At 38.2% G+C, this 17,439-nt stretch overlaps 1 protein-coding gene across 2 annotated transcripts in view; it reads left to right on the top strand.

The window, feature by feature from the left end:
* The window catches only part of pde2a (phosphodiesterase 2A), a 185,378-nt gene extending 167,939 nt beyond the window's left edge, over positions 1 to 17,439 (top strand). For both annotated transcript variants that reach the window (XM_088078841.1, XM_042486447.2), the window contains exons 20-31: positions 4,214 to 4,291; positions 4,404 to 4,526; positions 4,624 to 4,694; positions 5,980 to 6,102; positions 6,195 to 6,282; positions 7,977 to 8,024; positions 8,993 to 9,067; positions 9,230 to 9,329; positions 10,604 to 10,716; positions 12,254 to 12,292; positions 12,459 to 12,565; positions 13,990 to 17,439. In XM_088078841.1, the coding sequence (XP_087934967.1) occupies positions 4,214 to 4,291; positions 4,404 to 4,526; positions 4,624 to 4,694; positions 5,980 to 6,102; positions 6,195 to 6,282; positions 7,977 to 8,024; positions 8,993 to 9,067; positions 9,230 to 9,329; positions 10,604 to 10,716; positions 12,254 to 12,292; positions 12,459 to 12,565; positions 13,990 to 14,224 (1,200 nt within the window). In that variant the 3' untranslated portion in view covers positions 14,225 to 17,439. The remainder of the gene's footprint in view (positions 1 to 4,213; positions 4,292 to 4,403; positions 4,527 to 4,623; positions 4,695 to 5,979; positions 6,103 to 6,194; positions 6,283 to 7,976; positions 8,025 to 8,992; positions 9,068 to 9,229; positions 9,330 to 10,603; positions 10,717 to 12,253; positions 12,293 to 12,458; positions 12,566 to 13,989) is intronic.

Below are 17,439 nucleotides of genomic sequence, written 5' to 3'. Positions count from 1 at the left end.
ATACACACACAGACACTATCACACGAGTGTGCACATACAAATGCATATGCCTGGAGCGTAGCACCAAATTTTGGGTCCTATGCAAAAGCGATCTCTGTAGACCCCCTGCTCTTCCTCTGTTCACGTCTCTTTTATGCACCTTTTGAAATTTATTACAATGTTCCATTTGCTTTTGTTTGATTTTCTTTCTCCCTGTCGTCCTTTTATTTTTTGGAACCCCAATTACCCCTTTTTAAAGGGAATGATAAGACAAAGTTCACTGGTGCTCCTGCAGCATAATAAGTCACTCATGCTGCTCTGACTGTGTTTAGAGATGAATCCTGGAGCACAGGCGATTCAAAGGGCTAAGAGGGGTCTCAGAGATTGTCCACTATCTTCTCATACATATTCGGTCTTTCGACCAACTGATTGAGGCAATTTTAATTAAGTTATGGTACTAATTAATTAGAAATAAAAAAAAAAATTACAAAACCAAACTTTTTATCTCAGGTTTTTTGAGGCTATTCCAATAGAGTGCTCCAGTAATAAGTCTTAAAACTCGGGCACGAATTAGCATTTCAGCACCTCCGCTTACCTCGTCTCAAAGTCATTAGGTTTTTTGAATGGGTTTTTGGTCATATGCTTAAGGTCTGTGGTTAAGACAAGCTTAGGAGACTTTCACGTTTTATTCTATGGCAAAAAATATGTTAGTAAATACCCCACTCGCAAATTTTGAAGCTTTTATGTGACTTTAAAAAGGTGATTGCTAACAAGTCGCTTAACGAGATTGCAGAATCTCATTACGCTGACCTGCGCCAAACACGGCCTAACAGTCTTGTTGTGGTGGCGACCTTAAATTATGTAACAATGCTCCTAAGGTGTAGTTCATATGTAAAGATTGTCTTGCTGAACATAATGTGTAAGTCTCATAAACATTTGTTTTCCACAGAGCTTATTTTCTACAATATTCCAAAATCTAATGGAAAAATCCTATAGGCTTTTCAATGAAGGGACCAGGGCGATGCTACCTTTAGCGCCAGTCTGCAGAAAATCGTCATCCGTTGGGCTCTCAATTGGGACCCTGAGTAATCAGTCCCTCTTTTCTCCCTACTACAACACTCCTGCCTATATTCACACAAACACACACACACACACACACACACACACATTCTTGTGTCTTTCATGTACAAAGACAAAGCCACTTAATATTATATTATGTTGTCTTAGTTGTTACATCTGAAATGAGGGTCTTTGGAAGTATTTCATGTTGTATGCCTCACCTAATTTTTCCCATTTTTCCTTGCTAAGAGATTAACTTAATCTCTAATTCCTCTGGTTATTTTTTCCGTTGGATATGTTTCATTTACAAGATCCTTCCATTTAGAGTTATTTAGTCTTTACATTCTCCTGTTCTGTGTGTTTAATAGCAACAAATGCCCTGTCAGGAATGAGGCATTAAATTGTTTCTAGTCCTATTTATTAAATGCTGTCAGCACACCGTCAACACGTGAAGAAACAAATAGCTATGAACCAGCAATTTAAGCGTAAAGTACATAAACTACAAAGTTGGAAATTAATTAGCAATTTAAACATCTTCATTCAGCATCATAATTAGAAGACGGCTTCCATCACTTTCCTTCATTATCTCTGTTAGCAGCAATGAAAAAGCATGAAACACTAAAAGGGAATGAATGCAGCAATTCATAAGCTGCACATTCTCCTGTATACTTATTATAAACAGTCCTAGGTCATTAATTCAGCTTGATTTTAGACATAATGTCTATTAATGTCATCCTTGCAAGCTCCATGCGCCTTAATAATCTTTCATTTAATTTGTCTGCATGAGAGGAATAAAAGGAAGTTAAGGAAATAAGCGTGTACAGTGTATCCATAATTAGGAGTGTCTGGCTCCTTAGAGCAGTGTGGTAGATCTTTTGTTAGTGCTGTCAGAAAGATCGATCCTGTCGGGATCAGTTCAGTGAGAGCAAAATGCTCTGTCACGGCAGAGCAGAGCGAAGCCTCGAGGGAAATTTAAAGAGATTCAGTCTGTGATGGAACTGAGTGGCTTTTATGGTGCCGCTCAGAGGCATTGTATGACTGCTGCAAACCCATTAACACATATTCAGCCACACTCGCATATGTATCTCATGAAGACAAAGGTGCAGATGGGCTGTTGTGTTTGTATTGTTCTGCTGTTTATTGTTGACATTGATTTCTAATTGTTACGATGTCTATCAGAGCCTTCAACAACCTAATATTTATGATAATCTCAGATCAAAATGTTGTTTTTTTTTTCATTTGGTGTAAAACAGGTTTTTCCGAGTGTGATTATCAAACTTTGTCATTCTGTTTCTCATTACTGGAGTCCCTTTTGCCTTTTACCAGAACATAGTGGATTAAAGTAGTTTTTTAAAATGGATTTCTCTTTCGTCTAAGAATGCAAGCAGGCAGTCACACAACTGATCTGAGCAATTTAGAGGATTTAAAAAGGAATTAAACAGATAGTAGACTGATTATAAAGCATGCTTACAAATAATTTCACATAATGTGTCATAAAGAAGGCATTCTAATGGAGACTGAGTGAAAGCAGAGAGCATAGATTAAAGAAAGAAAAAGAAAGAGAGAGTATACAGAAACCACAGCTGTGATGATACTCAGCATTTTCGATTCACCTTCATATTAAGAAGCTCTTGTAGAGTCTGACCTTTGCATGACTGCAGGTACTCAATAGTTTATCTATAAACTATGAAGATATTTGATTGGAAAAATAATTGCCTTCTAGGCAGCTTGTTAATCATTTAAACATGACTACGTGCATTATTTATTAATGCTCACTCTGTATCATGAAGTACAGCGTGCTGTGTTTGGGTAAAAATGGGTTCAAGCTGTTAAGGATGCCAACAATTGAACACCACCTATGTCTGCCTGCACTCTTAGAAACAAGGGTTCCAAAAAGGTTCTTCCTCTAGAGCTGAGGGTCTACCCAGAACCATTACTTTCATTAAGAACATTTTGTTATCCAAGGAAAACTTTTTGGAAGAAAGAGTCCTTCAGGGACTGTTGAAGGAATGGGTGTGAGCAAGGGATTCTCATCCTTAACAATTTAAAAGTTTACCTATGTTTTGTTTTGTTTTGTTCTGTTTTTATTTGGAACAGACTTTCTGTTCCCAACCCTACTGCCCAGCTGAAATAGAAAAGTTTGTAGTAGTAGTGATTTTTAAAATAATCTTCAACAGCTGAAAACATGATTGTGTTGCATGACTGTTTTGGGTTACACTGGACCACTTAGGCCCCGCTCCTTTAAGAGCCTCATGAAGCCCAGGGGTGCTGGACGTGGTTCGCTTGGCCCCAGGCCAACCTATTAAACTAAAACCATTATTAGTGGAAGAGAGATCTATGGCCCAGCCAACAGTATATGGGCCCATGCGGGTAGTAAATGGGCTGTAAAATGGGCCCTTAATGGGATTGTCCACAGGTTCCATAATGGCCCCATGCCAGTTGTCCACTTGGGTTAGTTTACCAAAGTGGACCCCACATGGGTTATGCTTGGGCTACGTGGGTACCACATGGATATGGGCCCAAAATGGGAATTTTATCCAGGTAAATCCACCAATGTGGGCAATTGGCATTGGCCCATTATGGAACCCATGGAGAATCCCATATAGGGCTCATTTTTCAGCCCATTTATTACCCACATGGGCCCCACATATAAATGTTAACTATGGGTAATGTAGTTACTACTTTTAGCCTTCCCTGTGCAGGTTCTAGATGAAACCTTTGGAACATTAAAGGGTTCTCAGTAGAGCCCCTGGGTGGGTTTATGTTTGCACCCTTAGAAGGTAGAGTGGTTTGGTGGGAAAGAGGTAATGGGGGGGTTCTAGTGAAACCTTTCACAGATGGTTCTAGGTATACCCTTCATGTTGGGTTCTAGGTAGATCGCTCTGGATTCCTAGTGGAACTTCTATAAAAGTTTCTATCAGAAACCAAAAAAGGTTTCCCTATGGGGCCAAGCCAAAGAACCCTATATGCTTCTAGTTAGCACAGTTTTTTCTAAGAGTACAGTGTTTTGTTTATTTTTTCCAAATAAAGGAGAAAAAAAAGAAGAGAGATCTTGGCTGTTCTACTCCTGGTGCTGTAACCGAACTGTGCATAATATAATAGACAGGTATTTGTAACAGTAAATAAACTGTTGATTTGTGATAGTGTTGCTGTAATACGATGTTTGTTTCTCTAGTCTCTGCTCTACAAGAGAGTCCATGAAGCTCAGTTCAGGTCACACCTGGCCAATGAAATGATGATGTACCATATGAAGGTAAAATCACATTTGTACATCACACTCTCTAGCACACAACTCTCGACGGGTTGTTTTTACTGACTCTGTCCCTATTATTTACCCAATATGATTCAGTATGTGTACGTTGCAGGTCTCAGAAGAAGAGGTGACTAAGCTCCTGGTGACGGGGATTGAACCCGTGACGGAGATCCACCCCTGCTTTGCTGAGTTCACATACACACCACGCTCCCTAACTGATGACAGCACGCCTCTGGTAAGAGACGGAGGTTAAGAGAAAGAGAGAGACAGAGAGACACAGATTGTAGGGGGGAAGAAAAAACAATAACTGATTCTGCTATTTGTGTCTGCAGTGCGTCCTCAGCATGTTTGAAGACATGGGTTTCATCAACACATACAAGATTGACCTGCACACTCTTGCCAGGTCTGACAATCCAATTACTTTATACAATGAGTATTACACCCTGTGTGTGTGAGTGTGTCCTCCAGTTAAGTAGTCTGCATTAATAAATTGACCTCTGGTTTTTGATTTGCTGTTGATCTACTCTCTTCTTACTCATGATTTAATTAGTTGATCATATTTTTAAAGCTTTTCCATCATCTGATCACCTACTTGTCAACTGCTGTATTGTGTACTGGAGTGTTGGAGTGTGTTTGAGTGCTTTGGGGGTTGAATTATTCTAATTTTTGCTGACACTACAAGATCCAAAGCCCAACACCTGGGAAAAAGAGATGTAAGCGCCTCTTGGGTGATAAAACTGACAAGACTTGGTCAGAATTGATCAGTAGAGCTGGAAATTATTTGAATATGCAACATGATTCAATTCAAATGTCTTTTTAAACCCAACTTAGAATTGATAGTTTCTGGTGCGACTTCATCAGCATTGAGACAAAGTTATATGTAATAGAGTTCCTTTCTTTCTTTAAATGTGTTGGATTTAGTTACACCTAGCGGTGAAGACAAAGAACTGAGAGTTCTCCCATTTGCATTGTAGAAGTGTAAAGAGAACCGGATACAGCATGGGAGGCAGGGCGCCCTTTATTCTATAAAAGTTGCTCAATGGCGCATGAAATCAAAAGAGCTCAATTTCCATGTTATGAAATTACCCAGATCTTCTACATCATGGGGCCATTAGAGCAAATGCATGAGAGACTTGAATGGGGACAAAAATAATCTTATTGTGCAGCTCTTGAAGTTATGATGCTAAAAAAATTATCCACACGTGACGGACTCAGATGTTGTAATTCCACAATAAGCAACTATGTAAAATTGGTTTCAAAGCCTGGCACTGTTGTGGAGGTTTGGTGTGCTAAGCTTGTAGGAGAACTGCTGTTGCAAACACACAAATGTAAAAAAAAAAAAAAGTATGTTTGGTTTGTCCCTTCTGAGCTACTGTTGAAACAACATAGTGGACTCTGTGAAAGAAGACCCACTGTGTAGATATGAACAGCTCATTCTGAGGTAACAGAAACAGTGTTTCTTATTTTTGTCTAATTATAAACTTGTACAATTTCTTCCCATAGATGCCCCTAAATCCTACAAACTTGACCTTTAATAACTTTCCTTCGTAGTTTTTATTTCATTGAGAAAAGAAAAAAAAGAACAAACCTGCAACATAAACATTAAATCACTCAATTACATGCACAACATGCATCACTAGTTGCATGCTGTGTTGAAGGTGATAATTAAACTCCTGCTTTGATGTCAGGTTCTGTCTGATGGTGAAGAAAGGCTACAGGGACCCTCCCTACCACAACTGGATGCACGCCTTCTCTGTCTCACACTTCTGCTACCTGCTCTACAAAAACCTAGGGCTTTCCAACTACCTCGAGTATGTATAAAACACTTACCTCCTGGTGACACATGTAGCCAAAAAATTAGCTGTTTCAACTCTTAACCCCCCATTCTTTATTCTCTTTGTAGGGATATAGAGATTTTAGCGCTCTTTGTCTCCTGTATGTGCCATGACCTGGACCACCGTGGCACCAACAATTCTTTCCAAGTCGCCTCAGTAAGACATATTATGTTTCTGCTTTATTAGAGGGCTTATAATGAAGCATCAAAAATGACACAAAGCAATGCATATATATATATATATATATATATACACATATACACACACACACACACACACACATATATATATATATACATATATATATTCCCATAAGTTCTTGACAGGAAGCTATTTACTGTGACACTGTACCAGTAATAACACTTCATTCAGGACATGCATGATAAGGTAATGTTATCATTATCATCATATAATTTTTGCTGGAACTTTGGGAATTATAATATTTTGCTAAAAAGTTTCAGTAATTGCATGGAAACAAATGTTTTGGGTGAACATTTGCAGATCTGTGAGAGCTAAACAATGAACCATTCCTTATGTTAGCTCTCAAGTTACTTGCAATCAAATAGCCCAATGTATCCTAATACAACAGTTAGTATGATGTGCTGAAAATGCACACGCAATGGTTTGTATAAAATGTTACAAATTAGCACAGCACAAATGATGGTACATTACTAACTTAGAGCTGTGTAAGTAATGTAAAGTTCTGGAGGTAAGGTTTAGGCAAGTAAAACAGTGCGGTTAAGTTTAGAAAAAGAAACATGATGAGGAGGTATTTTCACACAGGTCTTCTGGGGAAAGTCTTGCGTTTTGTGACCCTTCCATCGCCCCAAGCTGCCTCCTCCTAACTGGTCCGCCTCGGACCATTTCTTTCAGTACTCCCATCACCGGTCATGTGATCACAACCATCCAAAATATATGAGCTATGCCTGAACTGCTGGCTCACTATTATGTGGGATACATACATATTTTTCTGCATTACTTTTCATAAGAAAATATACGAACAGTGCATTAGAACAGCCTGATTATTCACACATTCATCCAGTGACCAACAATGTGCACAAAAATTCTAGAGCCTTTGTATAATTGTACCTGAGTAAATGGAAAATAGGCAACTTGAATATTGATAGATATTACATATGGGCATAATTAACTAATGTTAATGTCTTTATTATGATATATTTGCCAGATAGCCTATATGAAGTCTAAGTAATGTGTCAATCATTTATGTTGCACTGCATGTGTTATTTATTTATGTAGACTGGAGTAGCGTTCAATTATTCCATATTCATCAAAGTATACTCTATAGCTGTACTGGCTTATGATGAATAATATAATAGGGAAATGATTATCTCTCCCGATTTGGTCCCCTCAATGTTGATTCCATGGCTACGGCCTTGATGCAAAAGTAAAAAGGAATAATGAATATACTGCTGCTCTACACTGCTGAATAGAGTGCAGCAGAGCAGCACTGCACTCGCACTAAAAATTCTGACTAGAAATTGACTTTTAGATCCTCAGACTGGAGAACGTCAATAAGAGGCAGGCTCATGGTGATATCAGAGTCAGTGAATTCGCCCCGCTGAGACTCTACATGTCACTGTGATTAGAAGCATGTTGCTCTGCTCCACTATAATCATACACAACCCTCTGGCACCTAAGTGATGCACACACCAACTCTCATTATGCAACAAAGGTCATCAGCTTCTTTAATGATTGTTCTATTTGAAGATTGATATTCGAGCTGACAATTAGAGTTAAAGAGAATGAATTTATTAAAGGTTGTCTCATTTGAATTAATATATTGCGTACAATAAGAGGACTGTGTTTCATTTTTCTGTTTCTATTTTCAGCAATCTGTGCTGGCTGCTCTCTACAGCTCAGAGGGATCTGTGATGGAGGTAAACTGGCAACCAGTTATATTACATCACAGGGATGTGGGAGAGTTGACTGGGAACCTATTGCAGCTATAACAGCATGAGGGATCTGTGCTTATGCCTTTATATTCATTCCTTTATTTAATTTTTATTTTTTAGTTTTGTGTTATGCCAAACATTTGGGTCATCCCACATGGGATTATAAGACACTGTTATGTTACATACATCTTCCAGTTAAAGATCATAAAAAGCATGTGTAGAAGGAAAAGAAACACAAAATAAAAACAAAAAACAAATGAAAGGCTCACACAAGAAACTAATACTGTAAATATCTACAGATTATCTTGCTAAAGAGCTTCTGTTTTCATCTCTAATTTTGTGCACCTTCCAAATTTACCAAAATGAACATTTTTATCCCACTAAGCACAGCATTGTGCAGTTTACAATCAAAAGTAGAAGAGTAGAAAATACAACAGAACTCATTTTCTATATGGTTTAGTCAGCACTATACCAGATACACTTTTCTTCTTCAAGATTAACATACTCTTCCATTTCAGCAGTGAAATGGAAAATACCAGATCTCAAAGAGCTGTCCCTTTTTGTGTGCTTCTGATTTACATACATGTTAGGACAGAATATTAGAGGCACCTCTGAATATATAATGTAATCCACACCAGCACTTATTATAAGCTCAGTGCTATGTAGTGTGTTATATTATGCACTTTGTAGGACTTAACTTTGTAGACTGACCAAATACAATTTTCTTATATTCATTTGCTCCTTCCTTGTTGATTAACTTCAGTGTGTGTGATCTACTAATATTGTTTTGTGCTGGTATGACACCTAGTGGCCAAAATCAAACTTAATTTCCTTGCAGCAGTGATCAGTGGGAGGCATGAAAATGTGCTTGTTGCATTGCAACATGACTCAACACTCAGCAGTTTTAAAATGTGATCATTCATTTTCCTATCTTGCTCTTTTTGCCATGACAGAGACATCACTTTGCCCAGGCCATCGCAATTCTGAACACTCACGGCTGCAACATCTTCGAGAAGTTCAACAGGAAGGTAAGATATGAAATCTGACATTCACACATTGCACATTTCCATTTACTTAATTCTGCTAGCTAAATGTTTGGATTTTGTGTGTGTGTGTGTGTGTGTGTGTGTGTGTTGTTGTTGTTGTTGTTGTTGTTGTTGTTGTTGTTGTTGTTGTTTTTTCTTTTTTAGGACTACTCTCGCATGCTGGATTTGATTCGAGACATCATTCTGGCTACAGACCTGGCTCACCACCTTCGCATTTTCAAGGACTTGCAGAAGATGGCTGATGGTACGTCCCAGTAGTTCAGTATGCAGAGCCACGTCTCTACCTTTGTTTCAAACTCACAACCCCAAACAGCAGAGGGAGACTTGGTTTAGATGCATCATCCAGAGCAGTGACACCAATTTATTTATTTTTCCTTAGATTAGAATGGGCTGATTTCACAAGAGAAAAAAGAAAAACATGCAACATGAATATTTGAAGATGCATATTAAATATTAGAAACTCCCCATTTTGATCATTTTGTAATGATCACAAGTAAAACTTCATATTTTTCTTACATGCCACCCTTTAGAAGCCAAAAATGTTAATACCCCCCACCCCACCTCACAATTTCTAAATATCACCTGTGACAATACTTGGAGAAGCAACTAATTAAAAAAGATCCATGTTGAATTTTAGTGAAGTAAAAGTCAGCATGATAGCATCAGAAGAATCTTGTTTGTTTATTTTCACTACATAAATCACTCTGTATTTTCCACCTGCTCATCCATGCCCCACCTGCAGTGACTCCACGCTCCCTCAGGGAGGCCGACCCCACAGTTTTAGAACCACTGGTTTATGTTCAATTTTTGGCTAAATAATCAATGCCAAGTACACAGACTGTGAAATTATGAACCCTTTTCCTCAGCTTGCTCCCTTCTTGGCGCCACCGAAAAAGCATATACTGACTACAGTTTTTCATTATGTTGCGACTTCCTTTTCAAAGATCTGAGGTCAAACTCGCAGTATTCATCAGTGACACTCTCAGTAATCCTCTTCTTTTATTGGACTATTTACCCCTTTGAGGAGACAGTTGCTTACTGCGCTCTTATATAGTATAATTGGCTGTAACCTCCTGCCCAGTGGTTTGTTACGCCTGATTGCAACCAATTATAAGTTATCCTGAGTGGATGTCTCCCCAGTGGAATCAATTTTGTGCTGTTAAAGTAATCCAAGGACATTAAAAGCTTCTAAATGAGTTAGCAACTGCCTCCAAACCACAGAGTGTGTAACTTGTCAATCATGGACAAAGACAGTTTGACCTAACATAGACTGGAAATATACAGAATTAAGATGTCACTGAAACATCATTTCTGTCCACTAAATGTCCACAGACTGCTTGTACCTAAAATACAGCCATGCCTAACATAGTAAGTGGCCGTTTTTGAGACTAAAATGCAGTGAGTTGCAAAAAAATTGAACTTTTACAGCTTTGTCAAGCTGTGGTTCTCACCGGACATCTATGCCTATGTGTAAATGCAGCTTAGATAGAGTCACTGTTTTGCATGTGTGTGTTTCAGATGGATACAACCCAAAAAGCCGTACCCACCGCTCCATGCTGTTGTGCCTGTTGATGACATCGTGTGACCTGTCGGACCAAACCAAGGGCTGGAAAACCACACGCAAGATTGCTGTCAGTTCACAGTCTAAACCAGTGTCTATACTTTCCATTATTCCCTTACATAAACCACAAATCTGGCTAAATGTTTCTAGTTGAACTGCAAGACAAAGAAAGATGCTCCGGTGTGTACGCCCATTCGTCACCACATTAGGAAATATCAGGTTTAAAGATCTACTGTGTAGGATTTAGTTGCATCAGATGGTGTCGGTTGAAAACCTGTAACTTCTGTTGTGTGCCAAGTGTGTAGGAGAACTACCACGGCAGACACGAAAACACAAGTGGCCTTATTTAGAGCCAGCGTTTGAGTCTGGGCTACTGTAGAACAACATGGCAGACTCTTTGGAAGAGGACCCCCTCTGTATGTAGATATTATCTGCTCACACTAATGTAACGAAAACCCAACAATTCTGATTTTATGATGATTAATGAAAACTTAGTTCTGAATATTATATATCATTTATGCCAATAGATGACCTTAAATCACTTGACCTTTAATTTTGGGATTAACAAACAATATATAAATCAGCACACAGATATTTAGGTCATAGAATTTTATGCTACACATATACACATATACAATCATGTTAATGTGTCTCAGTGTTAGTCCAATTATACATGTAATTTGAAGAATTATTAAAATTTATGTTTAGTTTTTAGTGTAGCACAAGTTGCACACTGCCATTTAAAACAATATTTGATATGATGTAGTGAAAGGACTGCCGTTTCAGACAGTATTTTCTGTCTCTGTTAGTTGACATGCACAAGCAAGACATTTCTCCACTGTGTTACAGCAGTATCTGTTCCCACCGGGAACCACCAGTGCATTCCTAAAGACTTCCAGTTCCCTATGACTATACAGTAAAACTGACCCCTTTCTAGGACAATAAAGATTATGAGGTGCTTAGCTTACAGTAGGAAACAACCATTATTTTCTATTCTGTGAAACTGCACTCCATTTTAAGGATTAGGTTTAATCTTGGTCTGCCCCCTTTTTAACACCAAACCCCTGACCCTTGTCCTAAATCCTGCACCCTAAATCTCCAAACACCTAACACCTACAGCAAATGCAATGTAATCCTTACTCCTGAAACTGGAAACACATTTCCATTTAACAGGGCCTGGCTTATACTGATGTCAGTTAGTATATTCATTTCTCACCAGCCAGAAAATTCATTGTGATTAATGGAAAAAAAAAAAAACAATTACACCAAATATTGAACTGTAATAAAGGGGAATTACATTTTATTTCAGATTAGAGAATCAATTTGATTGACATTCAAATTATAATAATATTTTCAAACATGTCCCCCAAAGCTAAAAAAAAAACAGACAGGATGTTATTACATAGTAAACTGTAATTTTATATTTTAATTCATTTATGCTTATTAAAAAGTTATATAACAATCCAAACATCTAAACTGAGATGAATTTTTTGTTGCTTTATTGTGTGACATTACAGATGAATAAGTATATTAAGTGGAACAATAATGTCACTGTGAGAGTGAAACCATATGAACAGTAACAAATGTCGGCCTCTTTGTGTCCACAGGAGCTGATTTATAAAGAGTTTTTCTCTCAAGGAGATCTGGTAAGTGTCAGTGTGCACTGGCTGTTAAATGACGTGAAATTATTCAATTTGTAGCTGATGCGTGTGTCATTTTACACAGTAGAGAGCTTGTTACTCATCTCTGTCTGTATTTGTGTTTTTTTTTGTGTGTGTGTGTGTGTGTGTGTGTGTGTGTGTGTGTGTGTAGGAAAAAGCCATGGGCAACCGGCCCAGTGAGATGATGGACAGAGAGAAAGCGTACATCCCAGAGCTACAGATAAGCTTCATGGAACATATCGCCATGCCCATTTACAAGTGCGTACGAAGAGTTGACCCCTTTAATTACATATCACTTTGTGTTATGGTCAGGACGGACCTTAGTCCAGAGAATTGTCAAGTAGGAAAAATTGCTACTTCTGACTACCTCAACTTTGCAGAGTGTTTTAGTGTCTTTCAGCTATTTGTTTTGGTTTTATGTTCCCCCAGCTTTACTGTTTTGTTTTGCTCTCACCAGCTGCATTTTTGGCCCCAGCAGGCTACTGTTTTCAGCAACAACAACAACAAAAAAGCTCTAATAGTCTCAGTGTACGCTACCCGGCTAACATCAAATAGCAGACAAACACAATAAATGACGAGCTGGTGAACACAGTGGAGCATTTATCAGTCAGATATTTCCCTCAGGAGCAAAACGGAGCTAAAAGGAGAGTGAATGTTGGACTGAGGGCAGCCAGAGACATGACTCTAAATGAACGATAGTGTTACTCAGTGTCTGCTGGATATGAAAATAAGCAACTGCTTTCTAACATGTTCTCTACATTAAATTAATAGGGTGACATGTCTGTTATGTTTGGGTCCTCGTGCACTTGCCACATCTAGCCAAAAGGTTAAGTTTTACAAAATGAAAAGAACACCAAATAACATCAGTGGAAAAATATGGCATGTACGACATTAGAATAAAAGAAATGAAATCATAAGAATATTTAATCAAATTATGATTTTCAACTTCATAGAGTGCTGTAGGAATGATTTATTTGTAGGCCAACTTGAAAGTTAATATCACCCTGGTTCCCGCAACAAAAAGCCAATGGGATTTTTCCATTGGATTTTGTATGGCGAAATCTGTGGCAAACAAATGTTTATGATACTTATAAGTTTTGTTCAGCAAGATAATCTTTAGTAAAAATCACCAGATTTCTGATTTTTTCAATGTAAATGCAATTTGCAAGAAGTAAAAACCTACCTTTGGGCTATAAACACACAATTGTACAACTTTATCGTTGCTACCACAAAGAGGCTGTAAAGCAGTGTTCGGCGTGAGAACATTTTGTAGTCTCATTCAGCCAGTTGTGAGTAACCGCCTTTTTTAAGACACATTAAAACTTCATATTTCCCGAGAAGGGCATTTACTGACATATTATATGTCATACAACAAAATATAAAACTCTCGCAAGCATGTGTTAACCACAGACCTTATTTAAGGCTTCTTACCAAAAACCCTTTCAAAAAAAACACGGCCCTAAAGATGAGGCAACCAGGAGAGCTAAAATGCTAACTGATTAACGGATTTCAGGACTTGTTCCTGCAGCGCTCTATTTTGGATTGTAAAAATTTGGGCATGTTCTCAGGCTGGTGCAATAAAGAGCCTTCTATTGTACAGTAGTCATGACACCTCACCTCATAAAGTATCACAATAATGCGCATCTTAACTCACAAGTCATCACTGCCCTGTGTCCTTTCAGGCTCTTATCTGAACTTTTTCCTGGGGCCACTGAGCTGTACGAAAGAGTGGCAGCAAATCGGGAGCAGTGGACCAAAGTGTCCCACAAGTTCACCATCCGTGGGTTGCCTAGCAACAACAGCCTAGACTTCCTGGACCAGGAATACGAGCTGCTGCAGTCCCAGGGTGCTTTCGGGAGCGATGACCACTGCCTCAATGGTTGCCTTGACGATGCAGAAGGAGGGAGGGGTCAGTGACAACAGACGGGCTGCTGATGGTTTCTTGAAGTTTTCTGTGGTCCAATAAGAGGCTGAGGATACCTTTTTAGCGACCTGAGAGGAAGGGATCTCTCTGCTGTCAGTCACTTAGATGCTTAGCAGGCCATGCAGAACGGACAGGACAAAGTTTCAAACTAATCGAATCAGACAAGTGATTTGAAACAAGCGGATCCATCTGAGCTGGTTCAGTGATTAGATGCTACATGTTGCTTGTGTCTCCAGTTCAGGAAAGCAGATGTTGGTGACTTTTATCTTTTTCAGCAGCTATACTGGAAAAATAAATTTTTAACCACATGTTCATTCATACAGTACTGATCCTGATTAAGATTGTAAAAACACACACACGCTGACACACATATGTACATGCGCAAACTGTTTAGACACAGAAAAAAACATTCTTATGGAAAAAGACTACTTCAACATATAACAGTGAGATAAAGTGCTATTCTTTCTGTAAAATGTTTCATAATAGCTTATATTGATTTCGATGGCTCAGCTTTGTTCACACTGAAGCAGCTGCCATAGTCCCTCACCTGATGCTTATGAATGCATGCTGTATGGACACCTCATGTTTTCATGAGTTCATGTTTATTCCTTTGATCTTCATCCGTGCTGATTTCTCCATGGCTGTAAGGAATTAATGCAGTAGATTTTTATACCATCAGAGCAGATTTTTATATTCAGCTCTTCAAAATATAATGACTTAATTCATCAACATGACGATGGAAGAGGGAAATTTAGTTTATTTACCTAAACCGTATTAAACTGTCATCTGTATTAACTTTTTCTCATTTTATGAAGGGACAAATTGACAATCACTGATCAATGACAGAGTCACATATCCCCGGCCATAACACTCCATGCATAAAACATGACAAAAACACACACCCTGTGCATATTAACTGCATGTCAGAGCATCAAGTATGTATCCACACCTCGGATAAAGGTCGCTCATGACCCAAAAACTTCAGTTTATTTTTCTCTGCCATCCTTCCCACTCCTTTGCACCGTTCTCACATCCTTTTACTCTTTCCAATTTCTTCATAAACCACTTTTAACCGAGAGCAACCGAAGCCCTTTAAAAAGATCCATCTCATCTGTTAGTGTAAATGTGCCAGAGTAGAGCGTGTCCTATGGAGTGTGTCATCGAGTGTGTCATATGGATCTGCCTTATTGCGCATCTTTGCTGCCTTTCTTAGAGCTTTTAATATATGAAAAATTTAAATAAAGAGTCTGTTTAGTACGTATGTTGTATATTTGTTATAGACATAGTTTGAGTATCAATGTGGTGGATGAATGATCACAATGCTCAAAAGATGTATATTTGTGAAATACCTGTGTGAAGACCTCAAATGTCATGTTCACTTCTTTCTATTTTAAGTTAAATATACAAACTTATATGTACAACCACCAGTTGATATTAGGAAGAACAAAGTTCTCAATGCACCCAAAAAACAGTTTTCAAGAAGGAACTAGAGAAGTAGCCATGACAGAAATAACTTTGTCCTGAAAACATCAACAGTTCACTCGTGCTGCATCCCAAAGGAAATAAAAATTAGAGTTCTCAGATTGTGCCTCGTGTAAAAAAAAAAAAAAAAAAAGGAGCCATGGGGTTTTGTGTTACAATATGCCATATTCAGTTTTACCTTACAATGTTTAAAATAGGAAATACTGCGGAGTAAGGGTGAAGTAGTCACAGAATAGTTATGCGACTTCTGTAATGGACATCACTACCAGGCTGTACGTAGAAGGGTGAGAGTGTGAGAGCAAACGTGTGGATGTAAAAGAGGTTGTATGGATGAGAGAAAGAGAGAGGGGGGACTGGAGGTAGTTAAGATCAAGAGGGGGATGTTTGCTATAACCAGTCTTTACAAACCTTATGTTAATAGATGCAGAGTCAAACCTCAACTGATCTTGCTCGAATCTTTTCAGTTGATTATGAAGGTACATGAAAGCAAAAATATTGCAATCACAGGATTTAGATATACAATTTTCTCCTGAGAGGGTCTCATGAGGGTGCATCAGGGAGGAAGGTTAATTGGTTAGAAAAGTAGTTTGATGTATGTTTTATTCCATCATTGGGATTTGCATCAGCGCAATTGGATGGAAGTGTGTGATCTGCCTTGGTCTGCTTCATGGACTGAATATTTTTTACTATAAATTCTTAAAGGGCGTGCAGATGTATTTGTAGACTCTCTCTTTCTTGAGCTCTTTCTCTCCCCACTTCTGTTGTTTTTAAACCACCGTTTCATACGTACCTGCCTTTTTCATGTGCAATATGAAGTGTCTGCCTCTGTGACTTTGCATAGATTCCTATGTAAATACCTATGCCTCTTGTTAAATTATTATAAGGTCTGACTTTCCAAAGGCATTTAAGTGTTAGATCATAATAAAAAAATAAAAATAAAATGCCTGTCACCGCTTTAATCCTAAAATGCTTTTGAGAGTTCAGACCTCAGACAGTTTTCTATTGTGTGTATCTGTCCCTTTATGTTTGTTTTAGAGTCAGGGCTAAATGTGCCAAGCAAACATCCTCTACTTCCTGGCCAAGCTGCAAAGTGAAAAACAGGATATTATTTTTGTTTGTGGAGGACTGTGTTCATATAAAACTTTTCTGATACATAATGCCCAGGTCTGAAATTGCGGCTCATCCAGGAAGTATGAACCTAATCTATTTCCCATCATCACAGAACAGCAGGACTCTAACCTGTGATGTAATGTCATTGTATTGATCACCTGTGACATAATTGTTAAAAGTGGCAAAATATAATTGCTGTAAATATCAAAGTTTTAAAAGAAAATGTTACTCGATTGTCTGTCATTATTACAATGGGAAGTATTTCAATTCTGTAATGTATTTAAAGTGGTTGCATCCTGTTGTCTTATTTTCATGCCATGTTTGAACAACCCCGAGCTTAGACTTTTAGACAGAGGTGATGAAAGGAAAACATATGTGTATTTAGGTTATACATATGATATTCTATCACACTTAAAAACCCAAATGAATCTGAGATGTAAACATGATGCTTATATTGAGGACTAAATCATCTGTTAATTATTTGTTTTGTTGAGTTCTGAGTGCTGGTGGTCTTGTTCTTATTCAGATGTAATGAACAAGGACATTTTTTGACAAGAAGACAAATGGATGAAATTTTGAGATTTTTTTCTTTCTTGGAATAAATCTGGTGAAAGGC

This window comes from Plectropomus leopardus, chromosome 6 (genome assembly GCF_026936395.1).
Source record: "Plectropomus leopardus strain MGB_pleo_1.0 chromosome 6, ASM2693639v1, whole genome shotgun sequence".
Classification (NCBI taxonomy): Eukaryota; Metazoa; Chordata; class Actinopteri; order Perciformes; family Serranidae; genus Plectropomus; species Plectropomus leopardus.
Note: the sequence above shows the minus strand (reverse complement) of the source record. Positions and strands in the feature narration are given on the sequence as shown.